The following is a 26711-nucleotide window of genomic DNA, read 5'->3' on the forward strand; positions in this document are numbered from 1 at the left end:
GGATACTTGAAATGGGCGAAAAGAATTGTGTGGAGATTATTATATATTCTGCTAATATAACTTCCTAACACTTATACATTATATATGTAATGTATATTTTATTAACATAATACCCATTAATGTGGTATGCCTAACATATAGGTATTGGCTAACAGTTTTCTGTCAAAAATTGATGCCTTTTTCAAGCTTTGTGCAAAAGTCAGTTTAGGAAAGTGAAACAGTGTTGTCTGCTAATTACAGCAGAGGATCTGCTAGGTTTGCTTCCTGGCTTTTACACTAACTCTGTATAACCTTGGGTAAATCACTTAAGTGCAAAGTATTTTTAATGAAAAGAAGGACTATGATGTTCGGTTTGCTCCAGTTGGGAGGATTAGGTTAGATGCAGAATGTTATACATCAATGCAGAATCTTTTTTTCCCTATCATGTTTTGATGAAGTTTGTACATATGGGAATGTGTAATAAGAAAGCTGTATAGCTGCTTCTATAACTGATGTATAAGCTAGTACGCAGTGATAAAAGTCTTTATTCACATTCATTTCCACTGACAATCAAAAAAAAAAGAGGAAAAATGTTTTTCTTCTGTGAACCAAAGGTCTTTCAAGTCATATTTTCATAACATTTTTCAGGTCTTAAAAAAAAAAAAGAAAACAAAACAAATGATGTCTCTGACTACATTTGGCTCACCAGAGATGAACTTTTGCTGTAAGAGCTTGGAACCAGAGAAGTTGACTAGCTGAGAGTTCTACCTCTCTACCTTGTGACTATCATACCCACTTCTGGGGAAGGGAGTTGAAACTCTAACAATAAAGAGAGACAAATCCCATCACTCTCTTTTTTGGGGGTTGACCATCACAGATTAGGCACTTTAGTCCTTAGAATGCAAATTGAAGCCTTTGTCACCATGGTCTCATCATCACAAAGCCAACTAGGGCTGGCCTTACCATGAGATGAACTGAGGCGACCGCCTCAGGTGCCAGACTGTGGGGGCAGGGGAGGTGCCACTAGGACCCGGAGTGTAGTAAATTGTGTCTGCTGCTGGTGCGTATGTATTCTCTCTGCTCTAGGTGCACAGAGATGGTGGAGTGCTGTGCTGGAGGAAGGAGGGCACAAGAGACATAACAGGCAGGCAGGAGGAAAGGTGAGAGGGGATAACAAAAAGCAGCAGGAGCTGCAGGGAGAGAGAGGAGGAGGAGCCTCTTATGTACCTCTCTATGTACCTCAGGAGCCCGGACTGATTAACACCAGCTTCTCAGGGAGCTTTCTGTTTCCTGCTGCTTCCCTTAACCCACTTGAGGAGAACAGGCAGTCAACTGAAGTAGTAGGAGCCAGTTAGGCCCTTAAGACACTGATATCTTCCCTCACTCAGGCCCTGCTACCAGCCTGCTTATTTGTCCCCTTCAACTGAGTGTTGAGAGCCACTAGAGCTGGCACAGGAGAGCAGTCATGAGTGAAAGAAGAAAACGCCCCTCTGGGACAGCATTCAGAAAAAGAAAGCAAGCAAAGGAAGCTTTTCTATCTAAGCAGGAAGGAGCTCTCCTGAGATACATAGACTCAAATGTTCACGGTGAGCCTTCCGGCCCCAGTGGGGATGTGATCCCTGATCTTCCAGTTAGTCAGAGTGCAGGTGACCTGGCAGCTACTGCCGCATCCATATCTCCATCTCAAATGGATGTAACCATGCCCATTCCTGAAGAAAAGTGTAGATCAGAGAAGAGTGTGGTGGAGGCGCAAGAAACAGCTGCTGCTGAGTTTAGTTCCTTAAGTCTAGATGATCCGGGACTGTGGACCCACTTGAACAGTAGCCTGAGGGACTTTCTTGTACTGCATGGGCTACAGCAAGTGAAAAACTTCATATTCCCCAAAGACAATGACAATAGAAGTTTCCATCCAACACATTACTGGCATGAAATCCCCAATGGTGACAAAGTGGAGAGGCCATGGCTTATGTACTCAAAAAGCCCAGAATGCTGCATACTGTTTTTGTTACAAACTCTCCCAATCTAATGTTCCAGCCACATTGGATTCTACAGAAGCAAAGGACTGGAAAAATCTGGCTAGAAATCAGGTATGCCATGAGAAGGCAGCAAATCACCAGACAGCATTCCATAGGTGGAAAGAGCTTGAGACGAAACTAAAGTTAAAGGCCACCATAGATGATCAGCATCAAGAGAAGATTGCATCAGAGTCTCTTTACCGGCCAAATGTTCTGAAAAGGCTCACTGCCATTGTGAGAATGCTTGCTACCCAAAACTTAGCACTGCATGGCACTTCAGATGAGCTTATGTGCCAAACAATGGAAACTTCCTTAAAATTGTGGAGCTGATGGCTAAGTTTGATGCTGTACTCCAGGAGCATCTAAGAAGAGTCACCATCCAAGAAATATACACACACCACTACCTTGGAAAAACAATTCAAAATGAGATCACACAGTTACTGGCAACAAAAGTCAAGCAGAAGATTGTGGCAGATCTGAAGTCAGCAAGATATTACTCTGTTATTCTGGACTGCACACCTGACATCAGCCGTATGGAACAAATGACTTTAATCGTGCGTTTTGAAACAACAACAACAGAACCTAGTGAAAATGTCCCTGCAATGGTGACTGTTAGAGCATTTTCTAGAATTTATTGACATTGATGATACTACAGGAGCTGGTATGACAAATGTGCTTCTTAAAAAGCTGGAAGATATGGGAATTGCAATAGCTGACATGAGAGGTCAGGGCTACGATAATGGTGCCAACATGAGAGGAAAGAACAGAGGAGTGCAGACACGGATCCAAGAGTTAAACCCTCACATGTTTTTTGTCCCATGCAGTTCTCATTCATTGAACTTGGTGGTCAGTGATGCAACATCAGCTTCTGGTGAGGCTGCTGAATTTTTTAATGTAATTCAAAGCATCTGTGTATTTTTCTCTGCATCAACTCATTGATTGCAAATTTTGAAGCAACACCTGAGAACATCCTCTCTGACACTGAAACCACTGAGTACCACATGATGGGAAAGTCAAGTGGAGGCGATAAAGCCTATCAAACACCAAATTGGGAAGATAGATGATGCCACAGTTGCCATTATGGAGGATAATGCTATGACAGGAACTGTTCGTGGGAGAACAGTGGCAGAGGGAAATGGAATCACCACAAACATATATAACTTCAAATTTCTGTGTGGCTTAGTGTTGTGACATGACATACTGTTTGAAATAAATGTTCAAAGCAAGAGATTCCAAGGTGTTGACCTTGATATATCTGGAGCAATGGAACAAAGCAAAGTCATACCTACAGTCTTACTGGTCAGATGAGGGATTTCAAAACTTTCTGAAGAGTGCACAGAAGTTGACAGAGGAACTTCACACTGAAGCTATTTTCCCACCCATTCAAGAATACAAGAGTCACCAGAGACGACATTTTGATTACAAGGCACGGAATAATCCCGTAAGAGACCCCAAACAACAATTCAAAGTTGAATTCTTTAGCCAAGTGCTAGATTGTGCAATACAGTCAGTTGAAGAATGTTTCATGCAGCTCAGGGAACACAGCAGTATATTTGGGATGTTGTATGATATTCCAAAACTCCTCACTATACCTGAAGACGACCTACATCAGCAATGCAGGGCACTAGAGACCGTGTTGACACATGATGACATGAGCGATATTGATGCAAGTGATTCAGGTGATGAACTGAAAGCCCTTTCAAGATACATTTCAGCAGGATCAACTCCAAAGGCTGTTCTGGAATATATGTGCCCAAATAAGATGACCACCCTCTTTCCAAATGCTTTTGTTGCTCTGCGCATACTTCTAACACTTCCTGTAACCGTTGCCAGTGGAGAATGCAGCTTTGCCAAGCTGAAGTTAATAAACACATCTATGCTCCACAATGAGCTGGTTGGCCTTGCAACCATCTCAGTAGAGCATGAGCTGGCCCAGACTGTGGACCTTCAGCAGGAAGCAGTTCAAATCTTTGCAACCAAGAAGGCACGGAAAGCACCCCTTTGATTATTCAAACAGATAAAAATGCCAGTGTTTACTATGCAGACAAGAAAAGTTAACTTTCAAACACCTGAACAGCAAATGTAAGTGTTACTTAAAATTTTTTAACAAGGCATTTTAAGTTGTTAGTTCTCCTTTATTGGGGTAGGTAGCAGAGCAGTACCATAAGAGGAGTAGAACAGGAAGAAGGAAGAATTGAGACCTTTCAAAATTTTGGGCCAAGCGAGGGGATATGGGGGCGTCATTTGAGCTCCCCGCCTCAGGTGCCAAAATGTTGTGGACCTGCCCTTAAGCCAAATGTTCTTTCAAACTGAAATGCACTACAAGTGTCATGCACTCAGGACCCAAGCTGACTCTCATTGATTTCAATGGCAGCTAGATCAGGCCCTTTATGTTACTGTGTTTTTGTGGGGATGAGAGAGAGAACAAGAGAGAGCATTAATTAAGTTGCAATATTCTTTAGGACGAGGACCCATCTATTCTCTGTTTGTACTGCACCTAGCACAGTTGGATCCTGGTTCATTACTGGGGCCCAAGAGGCACTTTCATTAATGCAAATAAGAAATAAGATTTATGGATAGCAGTAAGCAAAAGCATGAACTTTCAGCTCCACTTGTTTCTGTGACAGAATGTGTAAATTACAATAGGTGACACCAGCCTGAATTTAAGAAAAGGATAATTAGTTTAATTACACTGATATTTTTAAATCCTACTTGAGAACAATTTCACACAATTACTAGCATGACTACAGTATTACTTCATCTCCCCTACAACCATAAATCAGGGTAAAGAATAGTGTAAGACAAAAATGTCAAGATTTTCTTAACTCTATTGTTTTCCAAGCTTCTAATTATATTGGTCCTTTTGCTGACCACGTGTTATCAAATTGGAATAAAGAAAATCTTTTATTTTATATTTCCACTTCGGATCTCTTTTGTGACTTCTTGAAGGAGAGTAAAATATGTTGCTACCTTCTTGCACAAGGAAATGAGAAGTTTTCTGTGTAGACCCTTGTCTCTCCTAATAAAATTTCATGTGCAAAGATCTTAAAAGTGTTTTACACACCAGCTATGCCACACACTAAGTCTCTGAGGCAAGTATTGGCTCTATTTTATACATGAACAAACTGCAGAGCAGGCAGATTAAAGGCCAACATTTTCAAAAGAGGCCTCTGACTTGAAATGCCTTAGTTCTGAGACAACTTGGCCCTATTATCAGTGGTGTTCAGCACCAAAAATCCAGCTGCAGTAAGCTGGAACTGTGGGTGTTCCCTGGAAATCAGGTCTGTGGGCTCTCAAAAACTGTGTCAGTAGCCAGGCTGCCAAAGGGCAGCTGCCTCGTCCTTCATTGAGGTAGCAGCACCTAGACATCCAGAGGCTGGATTCAATGAACACCTCAAAGACTTGTGGTGTAGCGAGGACTCTGTTGGAATTGCAAGCTATCATTTTAAGGCGGCGGGGAGGGGGGAGGGAATTTTCCTGGCTTTGCTTGCAGGCTACAGGGCACTGTAGCAAAGCATGCCAGCGCTGCCAGAAGTCGTCAGTCAGTTGTTTTGCCTTGTTGTTGTAGGGAGCAGCCTGTCTTCCCGGCCCCGTTTTGAGGTTCTTGTTCTGCATCCTAAAAAATAAAGCAGTATTATATTGCAACTTTCCAGCAAGAGCTTTTATCTAATTTCTCTGTGCATATGCTGTGAGCATAACAGATCTCGGTCCTGATGCAGGAATAACAGCCGCTGCCTTGGAAGCAGGGTTACGTGAGTGCTTCAGGTAGGAAGCTAAACCTGCTGAAACCAACAGTGTTGTAGATACCAAATCAAATCCAAATCCCTTCAAGTTCCAGGGGTGGCCTAGCAGATCAGCCTAGAAAGCCCAGCCAGTTTTTAGGGAATGTTGGAAAAGATTTTAGATTCAGAACAGATGCTGAATTCAAGGTCAAGTCTGAAGAGTTCTGGTTGGCTGCCAAACTTGAAGCCAGAGCTACACACATCTCTAGGTCAGCCAGCTGCATGAAAAAAAGCCTATGGGAGTAGGAAAGAGGAGTAAGGAGAGCTGGACGTCGACTTTCATTGGTAAAGATAACTATCTAATGTTAAGACGCTATTTTAATTTATGGAGTTATTATTCACCTTTGGCAAAGAGCTTTTGCCTTTTAAAAAGTCTCCAATTTATCTGTCTTGCCCCCGCTTTTTTTATTGTCTTTTCTTCCTGTTAGTATGATGTGACCCTTCAGAGGAGCTACCAGAGTCCAACATGGCACATGAATGGGCCTTTGTATTAAACAAAAGCTTTGCTTTTGAATCTGCCCCTTTTTGTTAGTCAGCAGTGGCCAAACTGCAGCCTTCCAGGTCTTCCAATATGCCCTTGGAAAATGCTTGGCTTTGCAAAAGAAACGCTCACGTATGGCTCCCTCTCTACAACAGCTGTTCCACCATGTGGCAGCCAAGCAGAAAAATGCACCAGCTTCCTTTGGTTTCGGCTTTTGCCACGGGTTAATAGGGACAGAAAGTGGAGAAAAGCCCAGCTCAACGTGGAATTAATGGAGTGTGTTATGCTAAAAAGGATTGCAAGACAAAACTACGGTGGTTGGGCAAGCAAAAGATTCAGCAGGTAAGGGGCCAAGGGAGCTTGCTTGGAGGCTAATCTCTGAGCTAAAACGTAATCTTCAATCATTTTGAAAGGGGAACTAGAAGCCTGGAGGGGCGATTGAGAGAGGAATCTGGCTTTTCGGAGCTATTATTCTTCTGTCTTTTCATGAGGCAAGGGGCCAGATCTTCCGCTAGTGTAAACTGGACTAGCTCCACTAGAGTCAAGGGAGTTATACCAATTTACACCAGGCAAAGATATGGCCTCTCGGTTGTTTCCAGCCTGCCACATCTCTGCCTACAGTAGAGCCTTTATTATGTTCATGATGAATGCACATCACTGTGGTATGGGCAGGAATCCATACATCACCAGCAACACTGGGCAAGGTGGGGGTGGGAAGGAACATTTCAATTCCTCTTATGCCCACTGGTTTTGAAAACATTTGTACTGAAATAATTATTGTTTTATTTAATAACGCACTTAGATAATTACAACTTTGAAAGCAACGCATTTATCCTCCAGTGAGTCAGAAAAACATGTATAAATCCATGTAATATCCAGACATGTCTCCGATGGGACCGAAGAAAGCAGAAGAGGAAAATATCAATGGATTTTTTAACCATTTTGCAAAGGGAGAACAACAACAAAAACCTCTGACGCACAATGAACAGCAATAAAAGTTAGCTCTTCTGGACTGCAACACGATGCCCCCGGATGAGTTATTGGCAATAGGAATTAAACCCAGGCTCTGACTCTGAAAGCATGTGACCCTACTACCTGAGATAATGAACCCTGGCCCCATAGCTTAAAGGCTGTAGACAACTCATAAATCTCCATATGGGGACTAATCAATGGAGGGACACAAAGAGCCATCACATGGGAGCAGTTGATATATGCAAAGAACCGGAATTCATTCATACACACTGTGGTAGTCATGTATTATTAGCCCACCTTATATGCTGCGAAACAAAGTGCAGAGAGTTGTCTTGGGTCACTCAGGCTATGTCTACACCACGGAGCTTACAGCGGCACAGCTGCACCAATGCTTCTGCACCGCTGTAAGCTCTCTAGTGTAGCTGGTGTAAGCAGATGGGAGAGAGCTCTCCTGTGAACTTAATCCACCCCCAACAAGCCGCCAATGTGGCACTGTCCACACTAGCGCGTAGGTCAGTGTAAATCATGTCACTCAGGAGTGACTTATTCACACCCCTGAGCGACATAAGTTATACCAACATAAGTGGTAGTGTAGACACAGCCTAAGTCAGACACAAAGCCAATATTAGAAGTCAGCAGTTTCCTGGCACTCCCCCCAACCCTGTGTCCATCCCCATAAATCACAATCTCCTACTCTACACTCAAGGCCTGATCCAACGCCCCCTAAAGTCAATAGAAAGACTCCCATCAATTTCAGTGGGCTTTAGATCAGGGCCTTAGTGTTCTGCTGATGTTAAAGGAAGCTCAGATCTATGAAGTGAATGCAGAATCTGTATTAAAGGTCTGCACTGAGAACTGGAGAAGAAATGCTTATGTGATTAGTTAGTTTTGAGATGTAGGTTCTTTGGTGCAGGGAGAAGAACTACTGCACAACAGCTAGAGAGTTTGCTCTCCATCTTATTCTTTCTAAGTAGAGTCAGTTCTTGAGGCAGTTCCTCTCCCTAAGAATTAGGCTTTGATGCTGAACTGAGATACCTGAAAGAGGGGGAGTGGCCTTGATGCTGTTTAACTATCTGTTCCAGGCCTAGCATATATAGAGTAAATAAAGAAAAATACCTACTCTCCATGTCCCAGAATTTCCCTTCAATGGGAAACCAGGCGAGAAGGTTTCTCGGTTACACTTACCTGGACTTAAGAAAATGTCTTCTCGAACTTAGAGTATTATACCTCTACTATAGAATTCTATTTGTTGGCTTTAAAAAATAATGAAAGAGAGTTCATTCTCTATCAAATTCTAAATGTGTTTAGAGTAATGTCTACATAACCCACTATATTTCTGTAAAACCTGCTTGGTTTCCTCCCTATTAAACTTTATAGGACTTTTCCATGAGGGTTGTTTCCCCAAAAGTTCCCTCACTGTCTTCTTTTCATTAGTGACTTCTGCCTTGAAGCCCAGCAGAGGTATTTCTTCCTCCCTCAACTCCATCCCCCCAAAAGGGAAGTATAAACAAAGTCTCTGTTCCTTCCCACGCCTTGCCATCTTTTCACCACACACTCCCTCCCTGAGTCCAGTTGGGCTTTTCCTTTCCCCATATTATTTGAGTGAGGGAGGAGCATTTCTTTTCCTCATGCTTTCCCATTTAAACATGAGGAGCTGTAGCGTATGTCTACACTACAATTAAAATCCATGGCTGGTCCATGCCAGCTGACTCAGGCTCATAGGGCTGTTTAATTGCAGTGTAGACGTTCGGGCTCAGACTAGAGCCTCAACTCTAGGATCCTGTGAGGTAGGAGGGCCCCAGAGCTCAGGCTTGAGCCTGAGCCCAAACATCTACTCAGCCATTAAACAGCCCCTTAGCCCAAATCCCACAAGACTGAGTCAAATGGTACAGGCCAGCCGCAGGTGTCTTAACTGCAGCGTAGACATACCCATAGGAGGCCGGTCTTTCCCTGCCCTCTTCAGACAAAATGGTTGTAGCTGTTTAGTCTGGCAACCAAACTTGGCACAGCTGGGCTAGGCCTGGAAGCAAAAGCACAAATTAGTGCTCTGCGAACTGCGCCTGGCCTTTGGCTGGACAACGTTAGTGGTGCGCGTGTCAGTCATTCCATGCACTCTCAACAGTAGTAGATTCTTGATATAACTGAGGCTGGTGCTGTCAGCTGTGGTTGGGGGCCTGCTCCTAAATTCATCTCTGAGGGTTAAGCAGTGCTGGAAAACTTGAACCAGCTTCATTTCCCCCAGGTACTGCGTCTGACAACAAGAATTGACTTACTCTACTATTGTTATTTCCGTCATTATTGTAAATACATCCGGTCCAGTGACAACACATTCAGTGAACAGATCGATCTTTTCCTTGGATGATTGTGTATAATTGATTCCCTAGTTCAACACCTGTGCCCATGCTTCAGCCCCACCCTCACCCCCAATTCAGAAGGCAAAAGAATATGTGCATGGAGTGGTTATTTAGTCTAGTGTCTGAGGCACCCCAGTTGCTATGGGGGGGATAGGAGAGAGTTGTGCATCGGGAGGTGGTTCGCCGGACTAACTGAAAGCAATCAGGTAGTCAGTGAACCACAGTACACTGTCTGCCAGCTCATGCATACCATAGGTGGTGTCTCAAATTATCCACTACATCTATCCATAGCATCTCTCATTTATACCATCACATCGCATTATGTCAGATTACATCGTGTCAAGTCACTTCATTTTCTCTAAAGGAAACTCATGTCAGACAGACTCGCAGAAGATAGATAAAACACCACAGAAATTATATTTAATATGAACAGCGTGGCTGCTGTGGGATTCCCGCAATAGTATCAGTGATCGCAAAGATCTCTCTTATTTCAAATACTGGATTCAAATGTCTAATTTCTTATGTTAAATGTATGTTGCTGGTTTAATAAAGGCCCCGTTATCTAGTCCCACAGAAAAGGCTGTTTACTTTCAAATCCATAACAATATTTTCTATTCTACAGTGTTTTTCAGCCAAATCTCAAAAGACATCTGTGCAAACATTAACCATTTAAACAATCAATTCTCAATATAGAATTGTAGGAATGGAAAGGACCTTGAAAGGTCAGCTAGTCCAGCTCCCTGCACTCATGGCAGGACTACGTATTATCAAACACCCTGACAGGCGTCTGTCTAACCTGCTCTTAAAAATCTCCAATGATGGAGATTCCACAACCTCCCTAGGCAGTTTATTCCAGTGCTTAACTACCCTGACAGTTAGGAATTTTCCCTAAAGCCCAACTTAAACCGCCCTTACCGTGATTTAAGCCCATTGCTTCTTGTCCTGTCCTCAGGAGGTTAATGAGAACATTTTTTCTCCCTCCTCCTTGTAGCAACCTTTAACGTACCTGAAAGCTGTTATGTCCCATCTCAGTCTTCTCTTCTCCAGACTAAACAAACCCAATTTTTTCAATCTTCCCACATATATCATGTATTCTAGACCTTTAATAATTTTTGTTGCTCTTCTCTGGACTTTCTCCAAATTTGTCCACATCTTTCCTGAAATGTGGTGCCCAGAACTGGATACAATACTCCAGTTGAAGCCTAATCAGCATGGAATAGAGTGAAAAAATTACTTCTCATGTCTTGCTTGTAATACTGCTGCTAATACATCCCAGAATGATGTTCACTTTTTTTGCAACAGCATTACACTTTTGACTCATATTTAGCTTGTGATCCACTATGACCCTCAGATCCCTATCTGCAGTACTCCTTCCTAGGCAGTCATTTCCCATTTTGTATGTGTGCAACTAATTGTTCCTTCCTAAGTGGAGTACTTTGCATTTGTCCTTATTGAATTTCATCCTATTTACTTCAGACCATTTCTCCAGTTTGTCCAGATCAATTTGAATTTTAATCCTATCCTCCAAAGCACTTGCAACCCCTCCCATCTTGGTATCATCCACAAACATTATAAGTGTACTCTCTATGCCATTATCTAAATCATTGATGAAGATATTGAACAGAACTGGACCTGGAACTAATCCCTGAGGGACCCCCCACTTGATTTTCCCTTCCAGCTTGACTGTGAACCACTAATTACTCTCTGGGAATGATTTTCCAACCAATTATGCACCTACCTTTTGATAGCCCCTTCTAGGTTTTGTTTCCCTAGTTTGTTTATGAGAAGGTCATGCAAGACAGTATCAAAAACCTTACTAAAGTCAAGATATACCACATCTACTGCTCTCCCCCATCCACAAGGCTTGTTACCCTGTCAAAGAAGGCTATTAGGTTGGTTTGACATGATTTGTTCTTGACAAATCATGCTGACCATTACGTATCACCTCATTATCTTCTAGGTGTTTGCAAATTGATTGCTTAATTATTTTCTCCATTATCTTTCCGGGTACTGAAGTTAAGCTGACTGGTCTGTAATTCCCTGGGTTGCCCTTATTTCCATTTTTATAGATGGGCACTATATTTGCCCCTTTCCAGCCATCTGGAGTCTCTCCCGTCTTCCATGACTTTTTGAAGATAATCACTAACGTCTCATATCTCCTTAGTCAGGTCCTTGAATATTCTAACGTATTTCATCAGACTCTTCATATATATAGTTCATTATATAGTTTAGTTTGAAAATACTTCGGGGCTGCAGCCCTACTTGTTTCCATTGGAACAATGCTGGAAGTATAAATGCTGACCATTAAAGCTACTTGGATGGGCTCGAAGTGTGGGTTGGTTTACTTAGGGACCCAAGAATATTCCACCCCTGCCAACATTTCATTCCACCCTACCTACATTCTGCTATATTTTATTTCTATTTCCCATGTTATGCCCTATGTAGGCTGAAAGTGCTCTCCCTTACTCAGAGACTGTAAGGCTAGAAGGGACCCATCATGATCATCTAGTCTGTCCTCTGCCACATTGCAGGCCACAGAACCTCACCCACCCACTTCTGTGTACACACAGCACAGCAAGCACAATGAGGCTTGATCTCAGCTGGGCAATTAGGGTATGACTACATGGCAAAAAACAAACAAACAAAAAAAAAAAAACCAACCCTGCAGCGAGTCTTCAAGTCCAAGACTTGGGCTAGCTAAACATAGCAGTTGACATTCCCACTCAGGCTGGAAAACAGGCTCTGAGACCCACCCCCTTGCTGGGTTTCAGAGCCCAGGCTCCAGCCTGGGTGGGAATGTCTACATTGCTATTTTCAGTGCCTTGGCACAAATCCCCAAGCCCGAGTCTGTAGTCCCAGGCTCTGAGACTCCCTGCCACAGGTGTTTTTGTTAGTGTAGACATACCCTTATGCATCAAATGCAATACAAATAATATGCCATGTCAGACTGTCACAGCTGCAGTGAGGGTAGGAGCTCAGAGTACCAGAGGGGGCTGATGACAGAGCATTCTCTAGGAGGTCGCCTTGATTCTGAAACTTATGCCAAAATAGCCCAGACATGTTAACCTTTTGGGCTTGCTGCAAAAGCCATCTTTTGATAGGGCTTTTGGGGAGGGCTGACGATCTGAAATGTTCGGGGGAGGTGAGATAGGAGCATTTCTGCTGCTTTGATGCACTAATTGCTTATGTTAATCTATTTCTTTGCAAGTTGCTATTGTTATTTTGCTGATTTGTTCTGATGGCTGAACTTAACCTGGATTTAGGTGGTGCATGGGACCAGTGATGACCCTTACCAAAGGAGTCAGTTCCACCCTATGTAAATTCTGAGTTTACTTAATTTGCAGAGCACTCACAGCTGTACACGAGCATTTTTATTGTATTTAAAACTAATCAAATACTATTCTACTTTAATATAATTTTTCAATAATCCACAAATTTCACCCATCATGAAGTGATACTGTGAAGGATTAACCAAAGCCCTAAAAGCAGAAGTTAACTTCTACTTTTATTTAGCTATAATATGATGTAACAATACTCATGTGAAAAACAGAGATTTTATTCCCTTCAGGATACTGGAGGAATTTAATTTCTCATACCAACTTCATTCTCCAGCTTTAATTAAGGCCCTGTTGTTTATTGATCCAGAAGGTACAATGATTTCTCTTGGAGCACCAAAAAAAAAAAAAAGAAAAGAAAAGAAAAATCTGATTTGTTGTGAACAATAAGAATCTTTGCTAGTTATAAAGGATCAGAGAAACATGGGATATTTGCTCAAATAGAATATTAGACAGGTAACTTCGCAAAACGAATAGCAGTGACTGTGTCTTTCACTTCCTGGTACTTGTATGTAATAAATTAAAAGCATTTGCTGCCCACAGAAATCACTTTCCATTTCTAAGAAAAATACAAGGCATAAAACATAAAAATGATTTATTTTTAATGTAAACTGTGAGGAGGAATTTTGTATGGTTCCTGCTCCCTCTCCCCCCACACCTCATACGTACACAGCTCTTCTCAATGAAGATTTGAGTTCAAAACCTGTTTGTAAACTATTAAAATCCAGCAGATCAAGATCTAACTTCCATTATACATATGCACATGAAACCCCACTGAAATCAAAAGACATTCACACAAGTATAATGGAGGATATAATCTGGCCCAGAGTCCACATGGACAATTTCACCAATGGGTGTGATTTTGAAATCACACCAAAGCCAAAAAAACAACCCTGCTGTGCTTTGCCTCTTACAAGGATTAAATGTCTGCTTAAGAGAACCCAGGAGAACACACTAGGTATAATTTTACAACATTGCTGTGTTCATTTAGTCCTTGTTCCTGCAATGTGCGCTTTGCCATTGACTTCAGTGGCATAAGCAGAATGCTTACAAGATGGCAACGCACAGGATGTTCCTGTGATTTAATAAAATCATCAGTGCATGTTGGCTCCTTAAAAATAACCCAGAAAGAAAAACAACAACTTCACATGGGAGAATCTCAAAAGGGTCAGATTAAGCACCCAAAATTTGGCTATTTATTACAAGTTTAGATTAATATATTAAACCTTTTAGATCTGCAAATCTGGCCTATTCTGTTGAGATTTCCAGCACCTACTGCTGGAAAGATTGGTCAACAACCCAGAAATATACAAAACTCACTAAATGAAAATAAGGGGAAAAAGTTAACTGAACATTTTCCAGACACAAAAAAATAATACACATGAATACATAAAATTAAATAGAGTTTTGAGTGGAGGTTTGAGGGAGAGTGTTCTTATTTTGTCTAGCCTAATTCATAACAACAATCTCGATAACCCCAAGAAATACTGCTGTTGCAAGTCCTGTTACATATATCATCAACATTCCAAAATCAAGTAAGAATCAGGACTCAGCTATTCACATAATTGGATCTGACTATCCCTTCTTCTGCCATAGAGTTCCTACATGATGCTGAGTATGTCACTTAAACCAAAATGTTCACAGGTGCCACAGATTGTGTGTTCCTCATTTTCTGAGTGCCAAATGTGAGGGACCTGGAGACAGATTTGCAGAACTCTTGGGCACTCACAGCTACAACTAAAGGTGATTGGAGCTGTGATGGACACAAAGTGCTATAAAAATCAAAAATAAGGCTCTAAATGTTTCAAGTTGGGTATCCAAAGTTAGTGACATTTACCAGTTTTGGCCTCAATCTCTCTGTCCCTCAATTCCACAGCTGCTTAAATGGAGAGAATACCATCTCGTCTCCCAGGAGTGTTGTGAAGATAAATTCACTAATATTTGTGAAACTGTGGTGGAACACCATTGAAATGCCATGAGGAAATTAAGAATTTGGCATTCAGTGCAGGGTTTGGATGGTGTGTGCTAAATAAGGGCTGGGCCACACATTCAGTGTGGAGGATAAAAAGAAATATTGAACAAGTGCCCATGTCAAGGTTCCTCCCCCACTCTGAACTCTAGGGTACAGATGTGGGGACCTGCATGAAAAACCTCCTAAGCTTATCTTTACCAGCTTAGGTCAAAACTTCCCCAAGGTACAAAATATTACACCCGTTATCCTTGGAATGGCCGCTACCACCACCAAACAATTACTGGTTACTGGGGAAGAGCTGTTTGGACACGTCTGTCCCCCCAAAATACTTCCCAAAACCTTGCACCCCACTTCCTGGACAAGGTTTGGTAAAAAGCCTCACCAATTTGCCTAGGTGACTACAGACCCAGACCCTTGGATCTTAAGAACAATGAACAATCCTCCCAACACTTGCACCCCCCCTTTCCTGGAAAATGTTGGATAAAAAGCCTCACCAATTTGCATAGGTGACCACAGACCCAAACCCTTGGATCTGAGAACAATGAAAAAGCATTCAGTGTTTTACAAGAAGACTTTTAATAAAAAATAGAAGTAAATAGAAATAAAGAAATCCCCCCTGTAAAATCAGGATGGTATATATCTTACAGGGTAATTAGATTCAAAAACAGAGAACCCCTCTAGGCAAAACCTTAAGTTACAAAAAAGATACACAGACAGAAATAGTTATTCTATTCAGCACAATTCTTTTCTCAGCCATTTAAAGAAATCATAATCTAACACATACCTAGCTAGATTACTTACTAAAAGTTCTAAGACTCCATTCCTGTTCTGTCCCCGGCCAAGACGACTACAGACAGACCCTTTGTTCCTCTCCCTCCTCCCAGCTTTTGAAAGTATCTTGTCTCCTCATTGGTCATTTTGGTCAGGTGCCAGCGAGGTTACCTTTAGCTTCTTAACCCTTTACAGGTGAGAGGAGCTTTCCCCTGGCCAGGAGGGATTTCAAAGGGGTTTACCCTTCCCTTTATATTTATGACACGCCCCCCAAATCTCAGCTAGGGTGAAACACTGGCTGGGATTTCTTCCTGGAGCTCTAGGAAAACAGAGTTAATAAGACACATGCATCTCTAAATATACTACCAAGTACATAAAGACTAACAATATTTTCCACATCTCAAGGACGATTTTAACCAGTTGATTCTGGGAAACTTTCACGGGAGAGTGCATCAGCCACTTTGTTAGAAGCTCCTGAGATGTGTTGGATGTCGAAATCAAAATCTTGGAGAGTTAAACTCCACCGAAGAAGTTTTTTGTTAGTTTCTTTGACAGTGTGAAGCCACTTTAGTGCAGCATGGTCGGTTTGCAGGTGGAAACGCCGTCCCCAAACATATGGGCGTAGCTTTTCCAGAGCGTAGACAATGGCATAACATTCTTTTTCAGTGACTGACCAGTTGCTTTCCCTCTCAGACAGTTTTTTGCTGAGAAACACTACAGGGTGGAATTCTTGATCAGGTCCTTTCTGCATTAAAACTGCTCCCACACCACGCTCGGATGCATCTGTGGTTACTAGGAACGGTTTGTCAAAGTCTGGGGCCCTTAGTACAGGGTCAGACATGAGTGTCGCTTTAAGCTTGTTAAAGGCCTTCTGACACTTTCCGGTCCACTGAACAGCATTTGGCTGTTTCTTTTTGGTTAGGTCTGTCAGTGGGGCAGCGATTTGGCTGTAGTGCGGTACAAATCGTCTGTAATAACCGGCCAAGCCTAAGAAGGATTGAACCTGTTTCTTTGACTTTGGGACAGGCCACTTTTGGATAGCATCCACTTTGGCCTGTAGGGGGCTGATAGTTCCTTGACCCACCTGGTGTCCAAGGTAAGTCACTCTGTTTAGGCCTATTTGACACTTCTTAGCCTTAACAGTTAGTCCTGCCTCCCTTATGCGCTCAAGGACTTTTTGTAGATGTTCCAGGTGGTCTGCCCAGGAATCCGAAAATATGGCCACATCGTCAAGGTAGGCGACTGCATATTCTCCTAATCCCGCTAGGAGACCATCTACAAGTCTTTGGAAAGTGGCGGGTGCATTTCGCAGCCCGAAAGGGAGTACATTAAATTCATACAGCCCGAGATGTGTGATGAAGGCTGACCTTTCCTTGGCAGATTCATCTAGCGGTACCTGCCAGTACCCCTTGGTTAAGTCCAAGGTAGAGATTCATAGATTCATAGATATTTAGGTCAGAAGGGACCATTATGATCATCTAGTCTGACCTCCTGCACAATGCAGGCCACAGAATTTCACCCACCACTCCTAAAAAAGACCTCACACCTATATCTGTGCTATTGAAGTCCTCAAATTGTAGTTTGAAGACCTCAAGGAGCAGAGAATCCTCCAGCAAGTGACCCGTGCCCCATGCTACAGAGGAAGGCGAAAAACCTCCAGGGCCTTCCAATCTGCCCTGGAGGAAAATTCCTTCCCGACCCCAAATATGGCGATCAGCTAAACCCTGAGCATATGGGCAAGATTCATCAGCCAGATACTACAGAAAATTCTTTCCCGGGTAACTTGGATCTTACCCCATCTAAAAACCCATCACAGGCCATTGGGCCTATTTACCATGAATATTTAATTACCAAAACCATGTTATCCCATCATACCATCTCCTCCATAAACTTATCGAGTTTAATCTTAAAGCAAGATAGATCTTTTGCCCCCACTACTTCCCTCGGAAGGCTATTCCAAAACTTCACTCCTCTGATGGTTAGAAACCTTCGTCTAATTTCTAATCTAAATTTCCTAGTGGCCAGTTTATATCCATTTGTTCTTGTGTCCACATTGGTATTGAGTTTAAATAATTCCTCTCCCTCTCTGGTATTTATCCCTCTGATATATTTATAGAGAGCAATCATATCTCCCCTCAACCTTCTTTTAGTTAGGCTAAACAAGCCAAGCTCCCTGAGTCTCCTTTCATAAGACAAGTTTTCCATTCCTCGGATCATCCTAGTAGCCCTTCTCTGTACCTGTTCCAGTTTGAATTCATCCTTCTTAAACATGGGAGACCAGAACTGCACACAGATTCCAGGTGAGGTCTCACCAGTGCCTTATATAACGGTACTAAAACCTCCTTATCCCTACTGGAAATACCTCTCCTGATGCATCCCAAGACGACATTAGCTTTTTTCACAGCCATATCACATTGGCAGCTCATAGTCAACCTATGATCAACCAATACTCCAAGGTCCTTTTCCTCCTCCGTTACTTCTAGTTGATGCGTCCCTAGCTTATAACTAAAATTCTTGTTATTAATCCCTAAATGCATGACCTTACACTTCTCACTATTAAATTTCATCCTATTCCTATTACTCCAGTTTACAAGGTCATCCAGATCCTCCTGTAGGGTATCCCTGTCCTTCTCTAAATTAGCAATACCTCCCAGCTTTGTATCATCTGCAAACTTTATTAGCACACTCCCACTTTTTGTGCCCAGGTCAGTAATAAAAAGATTAAATAAGATTGGTCCCAAAACTGATCCTTGAGGAACTCCACTGGTAACCTCCCTCCAACTTGACAGTTCACCTTTCAGTAGGACCCGTTGTAGTCTCCCCTTTAACCAATTCCCTATCCACCTTTCAATTTTCCTATTGATGCCCATCTTATCCAATTTAACTAATAATTCCCCATGTGGCACAGTATCAAACGCCTTACTAAAATCTAAATAAATTAGATCCACTGCGTTTCCTTTATCTAAAAAATCTGTTACTCTCTCAAAGAAGGAAATCAGGTTGGTTTGGCACGATCTACCTTTTGTAAAACCATGTTGTATTTTGTCCCATTTACCATTGACTTCAATGTCCTTAACTACCTTCTCCTTCAAAATTTTTTCCAAGACCTTGCATACTACAGATGTCAAACTAACAGGCCTATAATTACTTGGATCACTTTTTTTCCCTTTCTTAAAAATAGGAACTATGTTAGCAATTCTCCAATCATATGGTACAACCCCTGAATTTACAGATTCATTAAAAATTCTTGCTAATGGGCTTGCAATTTCTTGTGCCAATTCTTTTAATATTCTTGGATGAAGATTATCTGGGCCCCCCGATTTAGCCCCATTAAGCTGTTTGAGTTTCGCTTCTACCTCAGATATGGTGATGTCTACCTCCATATCCTCATTCCCATTTATCATGCTACCATTATCCCTAAGATCCTCTTTAGTCTTATTAAAGACTGAGGCAAAGTATTTGTTTAGATATTGGGCCATGCCTAGATTATCCTTGACCTCCACTCCATCCTCAGTTTTTAGCGGTCCCACTTCTTCTTTCTTTGTTTTTTTCCTATTTATATGACTATAGAACCTTTTACTATTGGTTTTAATTCCCTTTGCAAGGTCCAACTCTACTTGACTTTTAGCCTGTCTCACTTTATCCCTACATATTCTGACCTCAATAAGGTAGCTTTCCTTACTGATCCCTCCCTTCTTCCACTCCCTATATGCTTTCTGCTTTTTCTTAATTACCTCTCTAAGATGCTTGCTCATCCAGCTTGGTCTACAACTCCTGCCTATGAATTTTTTCCCCTTTCTTGGGATGCAGGCTTCCGATAGCTTCTGCAGCTTTAATTTAAAATAATCCCAGGCCTCCTCTACCTTTAAACCCATAAATTCTTCAGTCCAATCCACTTCCCTAACTAATTTCCTTAATTTTTGAAAGTCAGCCCTTTTGAAATCAAAAACCCTAGTTGCAGATTTATTTTTGTTAATCCTTCCATTCAGTTTGAACTGAATTAGCTCATGATCACTTGAGCCAAGATTATCCCCTACAACCATTTCCTCTATGAGATCCTCATTACTCGCCAAGACCAGATCTAAAATGGCATCCCCTCTAGTCGGTTCAGCAACTACTTGTTGAAGGAATCCATCAGCTATCGCATCTAGGAAAATCTGAGCCCTATTATTATTACTAGCACTCATCCTCCAGTCTATATCTGGGAAGTTAAAGTCTCCCATGATCACACAGTTTCCATTAGTATTTACTTTATTAAAAACATTAAAAAGGGCTCTATCCATATCCAAATTAGATCCCGGTGGTCTATAGCACACCCCAAGCACTATCCTAGGGGAGGCTCTAATAGTTTTCTTCCCCAATTTAATTATTGCCCAGACAGACTCAGTCATATCCATTTCATCGCTTCTTATTTCTTTACATTCTATCTCATCATTGATATACAGTGCTACTCCACCACCTTTACCTTTATTTCGGTCTTTCCTAAACAGCACATACCCTTCAATACCTGTAGCCCAGTCATGACTACTATTCCACCAGGTCTCTGTTATACCTATAATATCTGGTTTCACTTCCTGCACCAGTAACTCTAGTTCCTCCATTTTGTTACCTAGGCTCCTTGCATTAGTGTACAAACATCTTAATTTTTGCTGTTTGGCCTCACTCACATTCTGTACCCTATTAGGCACGGTTATTTTACTACCAGTATAACCTATTAGACTTGTATCTACACTGCCCTTCCTCCTACCTACAGCTGTATCCACTCTTACTTCATTTTCTTTCCACTCTATGCTAAATTCTGGCGTGGAGATTACCTGGACATCTCCCAACCATCTCCCCCAAATTCCTAGTTTAAAGCTCTCTTAATCAGTTGTGCCAGCCTCCATCCTAGAAGTCTATTTCCTTCCCTACTCAGATGAAGTCCATCCCGAGAGAACTGTCCTCTATCCATGAATGCCTCCCAATGGCCATACATCCCAAAGCCCTCCTTATAGCACCACTGCCTAAGCCATCTATTGATAGTCATAATCTTGTCACACCTTTGTTGCCCTTCTCTAGGAACAGGCAAAATCCCACTAAAGATCACCTGAGCCTCAATTTCCTTAAGCGTCCTCCCCAGCCTAACATAGTCTCCCTTAATACTTTCCAGTGAGAATCTAGCCGTATCATTTGTTCCCACATGAAGGATAATTAGGGGATTCTTTCCCGCTCCCTTTAGAATCCTTTTTAACCTCAGGTCTACATCCCGTATCTTAGCACCTGGAAGACAGCACACCCTCCTATTTTCTGGATCAGCTCTGGTTACAGGCCTATCTATTCTTCTCAATAAAGAGTCCCCAATCACATAGACCTGCCTTTTCCTAGTGACAGTGCTATTCTCCAGTCTATCCCCTGTTCCCTCTGGCTGCAAGTTTTTTCCATTCCCATTCTCCCTTGTAATCCTTTTTAACCCATCCTGTATCCTCCTGGGGCTCATATTTGGTGTAATCTCCATTAACTCTTCCCCTTTTCCTATAGGACTAACCGCTCTTCTCTTCTTCCTTGCCCTGTCACCTTCAGTGACTACCTGCTGAGCCCCTTCTTCATTTTCCAACTCTGCAAACCTATTCTGAAGCTCTATTTCTCCTTCACTAGCCCGTCTTTTCCTCTGCCTAGTTCTTTTAGTCACATGCTTCCACTGACCACTTTCCTCACCCAGTCTCCCCTCAAAATTCCCTAGTCCTGCTTCCATCTGCAAGTCTGAGCTTTTCCCTTCAGATACCTCATGTCTTTGCTCCATAATCTGCTCAAACCCCTTCCTAAACTCTACCAGACTTTCCACCTGCATCTCCAAACCTCTGATCTTTTCCTCCATCAGCTCTATCAGACGGCATTTCATGCAGACAAAACTCTTACCAGGTGCCCCCTCCAGGATCATGTACATACCACAGCTTCCACATCCAGTCATCTTCATTGTGTCATCTGCTACATGGGTCACTCCCACTGCCACCTCTGAATCTGTCATAGCCTTCCCACCTAAATCCTGTTAATCTGGGAAACACAAACCACACCAAAACACCACCACCCACAGCAAAACCAAACCCCACACAAGCACCACAAGACAAACTCCGCTTTCAAACTCCCACTCAAACTCCCCTGTTTACAGCTCTGTTTGCTAGCTCCTGTGCTGCTGCAGCTGTCTGTGCTGCTGCCTGACTGGCTGCTACCTTTATAGGACCCCTAGTCAGTGAAGCCCCGCCCCCTAATCAGGGCTCAGCTTCTCTTCCAGCACAAAGCCCCTACAAGCCTCTACACATACAAATACTACCAATACAAAGCCAAACAAACACAAATACCTTCTCCTCCAACAGAACTCCCACTCAAACTCCCCTGTTTACAGCTCTGTTTGCTAGCTCCTGTGCTGCTGCAGCTGTCTGTGCTGCTGCCTGACTGGCTGCTACCTTTATAGGACCCCTAGTCAGTGAAGCCCCGCCCCCTAATCAGGGCTCAGCTTCTCTTCCAGCACAAAGCCCCTACAAGCCTCTACACATACAAATACTACCAATACAAAGCCAAACAAACACAAATACCTTCTCCTCCAACAGAACTCCCACTCAAACTCCCCTGTTTACAGCTCTGTTTGCTAGCTCCTGTGCTGCTGCAGCTGTCTGTGCTGCTGCCTGACTGGCTGCTACCTTTATAGGACCCCTAGTCAGTGAAGCCCCGCCCCCTAATCAGGGCTCAGCTTCTCTTCCAGCACAAAGCCCCTACAAGCCTCTACACATACAAATACTACCAATACAAAGCCAAACAAACACAAATACCTTCTCCTCCAACAGAACTCCCACTCAAACTCCCCTGTTTACAGCTCTGTTTGCTAGCTCCTGTGCTGCTGCAGCTGTCTGTGCTGCTGCCTGACTGGCTGCTACCTTTATAGGACCCCTAGTCAGTGAAGCCCCGCCCCCTAATCAGGGCTCAGCTTCTCTTCCAGCACAAAGCCCCTACAAGCCTCTACACATACAAATACTACCAATACAAAGCCAAACAAACACAAATACCTTCTCCTCCAACAGAACTCCCACTCAAACTCCCCTGTTTACAGCTCTGTTTGCTAGCTCCTGTGCTGCTGCAGCTGTCTGTGCTGCTGCCTGACTGGCTGCTACCTTTATAGGACCCCTAGTCAGTGAAGCCCCGCCCCCTAATCAGGGCTCAGCTTCTCTTCCAGCACAAAGCCCCTACAAGCCTCTACACATACAAATACTACCAATACAAAGCCAAACAAACACAAATACCTTCTCCTCCAACAGAACTCCCACTCAAACTCCCCTGTTTACAGCTCTGTTTGCTAGCTCCTGTGCTGCTGCAGCTGTCTGTGCTGCTGCCTGACTGGCTGCTACCTTTATAGGACCCCTAGTCAGTGAAGCCCCGCCCCCTAATCAGGGCTCAGCTTCTCTTCCAGCACAAAGCCCCTACAAGCCTCTACACATACAAATACTACCAATACAAAGCCAAACAAACACAAATACCTTCTCCTCCAACAGAACTCCCACTCAAACTCCCCTGTTTACAGCTCTGTTTGCTAGCTCCTGTGCTGCTGCAGCTGTCTGTGCTGCTGCCTGACTGGCTGCTACCTTTATAGGACCCCTAGTCAGTGAAGCCCCGCCCCCTAATCAGGGCTCAGCTTCTCTTCCAGCACAAAGCCCCTACAAGCCTCTACACATACAAATACTACCAATACAAAGCCAAACAAACACAAATACCTTCTCCTCCAACAGAACTCCCACTCAAACTCCCCTGTTTACAGCTCTGTTTGCTAGCTCCTGTGCTGCTGCAGCTGTCTGTGCTGCTGCCTGACTGGCTGCTACCTTTATAGGACCCCTAGTCAGTGAAGCCCCGCCCCCTAATCAGGGCTCAGCTTCTCTTCCAGCACAAAGCCCCTACAAGCCTCTACACATACAAATACTACCAATACAAAGCCAAACAAACACAAATACCTTCTCCTCCAACAGAACTCCCACTCAAACTCCCCTGTTTACAGCTCTGTTTGCTAGCTCCTGTGCTGCTGCAGCTGTCTGTGCTGCTGCCTGACTGGCTGCTACCTTTATAGGACCCCTAGTCAGTGAAGCCCCGCCCCCTAATCAGGGCTCAGCTTCTCTTCCAGCACAAAGCCCCTACAAGCCTCTACACATACAAATACTACCAATACAAAGCCAAACAAACACAAATACCTTCTCCTCCAACAGAACTCCCACTCAAACTCCCCTGTTTACAGCTCTGTTTGCTAGCTCCTGTGCTGCTGCAGCTGTCTGTGCTGCTGCCTGACTGGCTGCTACCTTTATAGGACCCCTAGTCAGTGAAGCCCCGCCCCCTAATCAGGGCTCAGCTTCTCTTCCAGCACAAAGCCCCTACAAGCCTCTACACATACAAATACTACCAATACAAAGCCAAACAAACACAAATACCTTCTCCTCCAACAGAACTCCCACTCAAACTCCCCTGTTTACAGCTCTGTTTGCTAGCTCCTGTGCTGCTGCAGCTGTCTGTGCTGCTGCCTGACTGGCTGCTACCTTTATAGGACCCCTAGTCAGTGAAGCCCCGCCCCCTAATCAGGGCTCAGCTTCTCTTCCAGCACAAAGCCCCTACAAGCCTCTACACATACAAATACTACCAATACAAAGCCAAACAAACACAAATACCTTCTCCTCCAACAGAACTCCCACTCAAACTCCCCTGTTTACAGCTCTGTTTGCTAGCTCCTGTGCTGCTGCAGCTGTCTGTGCTGCTGCCTGACTGGCTGCTACCTTTATAGGACCCCTAGTCAGTGAAGCCCCGCCCCCTAATCAGGGCTCAGCTTCTCTTCCAGCACAAAGCCCCTACAAGCCTCTACACATACAAATACTACCAATACAAAGCCAAACAAACACAAATACCTTCTCCTCCAACAGAACTCCCACTCAAACTCCCCTGTTTACAGCTCTGTTTGCTAGCTCCTGTGCTGCTGCAGCTGTCTGTGCTGCTGCCTGACTGGCTGCTACCTTTATAGGACCCCTAGTCAGTGAAGCCCCGCCCCCTAATCAGGGCTCAGCTTCTCTTCCAGCACAAAGCCCCTACAAGCCTCTACACATACAAATACTACCAATACAAAGCCAAACAAACACAAATACCTTCTCCTCCAACAGAACTCCCACTCAAACTCCCCTGTTTACAGCTCTGTTTGCTAGCTCCTGTGCTGCTGCAGCTGTCTGTGCTGCTGCCTGACTGGCTGCTACCTTTATAGGACCCCTAGTCAGTGAAGCCCCGCCCCCTAATCAGGGCTCAGCTTCTCTTCCAGCACAAAGCCCCTACAAGCCTCTACACATACAAATACTACCAATACAAAGCCAAACAAACACAAATACCTTCTCCTCCAACAGAACTCCCACTCAAACTCCCCTGTTTACAGCTCTGTTTGCTAGCTCCTGTGCTGCTGCAGCTGTCTGTGCTGCTGCCTGACTGGCTGCTACCTTTATAGGACCCCTAGTCAGTGAAGCCCCGCCCCCTAATCAGGGCTCAGCTTCTCTTCCAGCACAAAGCCCCTACAAGCCTCTACACATACAAATACTACCAATACAAAGCCAAACAAACACAAATACCTTCTCCTCCAACAGAACTCCCACTCAAACTCCCCTGTTTACAGCTCTGTTTGCTAGCTCCTGTGCTGCTGCAGCTGCCCTTCCCAGTTTCTCTAATAGTTCATCTGTGCGTGGCATGGGATAGTTGTCTGGGCGAGTTACAGCATTTAGCTTACGGTAGTCCACGCAAAAACGTATTTCCCCATCTGGTTTGGGAACTAGAACCACTGGAGATGCCCATGCACTTTCAGAGGGGCGGATTACACCCATCTGTAACATATCCTGGATCTCCCGTTCTATAGCAGTTTTAGCTTGAGGAGACACCCGGTAAGGTTGGACCCTAATTGGGTGAGCATTACCTGTGTCAATGGAGTGGTATGCCCGTTCAGTCAGTCCTGGGGTGGCTGAGAACGTTGGCGCGTAGCTAGTGCACAGCTCCTGGATCTGCTGTCGCTGCATACGCCCAAGGGTCATGGAGAGGTTCACCTCTTCCACACCACCAGCACATTTCCCTTCGTAGTAGACACCTTCAGGCCACTCAGCGTCGTCTCCTCCCTGGGCTGTAAACTGACAAACCTTTAATTCTCTGGAATAAAAGGGCTTTAGAGAATTAATATGATACACCTTAGGCTTTCGGTTGGAGGTGGGGAATGCTATGAGATAATTAACAGCTCCCAGGCGCTCCTGGACCACGAATGGCCCTTCCCACGATGCTTCCATTTTATGGGCCTGGAGCGCCTTTAAGACCATGACCTGGTCTCCTACTTTGAAGGAACGCTCTCTGGCATGTTTATCATACCAGGCTTTTTGCTCTTTTTGAGCATCCTGTAAGTTTTCTCTAGCAAGGGCTAAAGAGGTTCGGAGGGTGTTTTGTAGGTTGGTTACAAAGTCCAGAATGTTAGTTCCTGGAGAAGGTGTAAATCCCTCCCATTGCTGCTTCACCAACTGCAATGGCCCCTTAACCTCACGGCCATATACAAGTTCAAATGGGGAAAACCCTAAACTGGGATGTGGTACAGCTCTGTAGGCAAAGAGCAACTGCTGCAATACTAGGTCCCAATCATTGGAGTGCTCATTTACGAATTTACGTATCATGGCCCCCAAAGTTCCATTAAACTTCTCCACCATGCCATTTGTTTGATGATGGTAAGGAGTGGCAACCAAGTGATTTACCCCATGAGCTTCCCAAAGGTTTTTCATAGTTCCTGCCAGGAAATTAGTCCCTGCATCTGTGAGGATGTCGGAGGGCCAACCTACCCTGGCAAAAATGTCTGCTAGTGCCTGGCACACACTTTTAGCCCTGGTGTTGCTTAGAGCTACTGCTTCCGGCCATCGGGTGGCAAAATCCATGAAAGTCAGTATGTACTGCTTTCCTCTGGGTGTCTTTTTCGGAAAAGGACCCAGAATATCCACAGCTACTCGCTGAAATGGAACTTCAATGATGGGGAGTGGCTGGAGAG

The 26711-nt window shown here is 43.7% G+C and overlaps 2 protein-coding genes across 2 annotated transcripts in view; both read right to left on the bottom strand.

Annotated features, from left to right (window-relative positions):
* Positions 1-5207: 5207 nt before the first annotated feature.
* Positions 5208-26711, bottom strand: part of LOC140906153 (uncharacterized) — a 172141-nt gene continuing 150637 nt past the window's right edge. The window contains exon 4 of the mRNA XM_073329656.1: positions 5208-5610. Coding sequence (XP_073185757.1) covers positions 5208-5610 — 403 coding nt within the window. The remainder of the gene's footprint in view (positions 5611-26711) is intronic.
* LOC140907333 (uncharacterized) lies at positions 20109-25346 on the bottom strand. The gene is made up of 2 exons (XM_073333021.1): positions 25273-25346; positions 20109-21676 (listed from the first exon to the last, which is right to left on the bottom strand). The coding sequence occupies exon 2, from the start codon at positions 21663-21665 to the stop codon at positions 20508-20510; it is 1158 nt and encodes a 385-aa protein (XP_073189122.1). The 5' UTR covers positions 21666-21676; positions 25273-25346; the 3' UTR covers positions 20109-20507.

The sequence above is a fragment of the Lepidochelys kempii genome, chromosome 2, assembly GCF_965140265.1.
Source record: "Lepidochelys kempii isolate rLepKem1 chromosome 2, rLepKem1.hap2, whole genome shotgun sequence".
Lineage (NCBI taxonomy): Eukaryota > Metazoa > Chordata > Testudines > Cheloniidae > Lepidochelys > Lepidochelys kempii.

What these genes read in the sequence shown, in the direction of transcription:
- LOC140907333 (XM_073333021.1), bottom strand. Translation starts at nt 21,665, where the DNA reads ATGACAGATTCAGAGGTGGCAGTGGGAGTGACCCATGTAGCAGATGAC.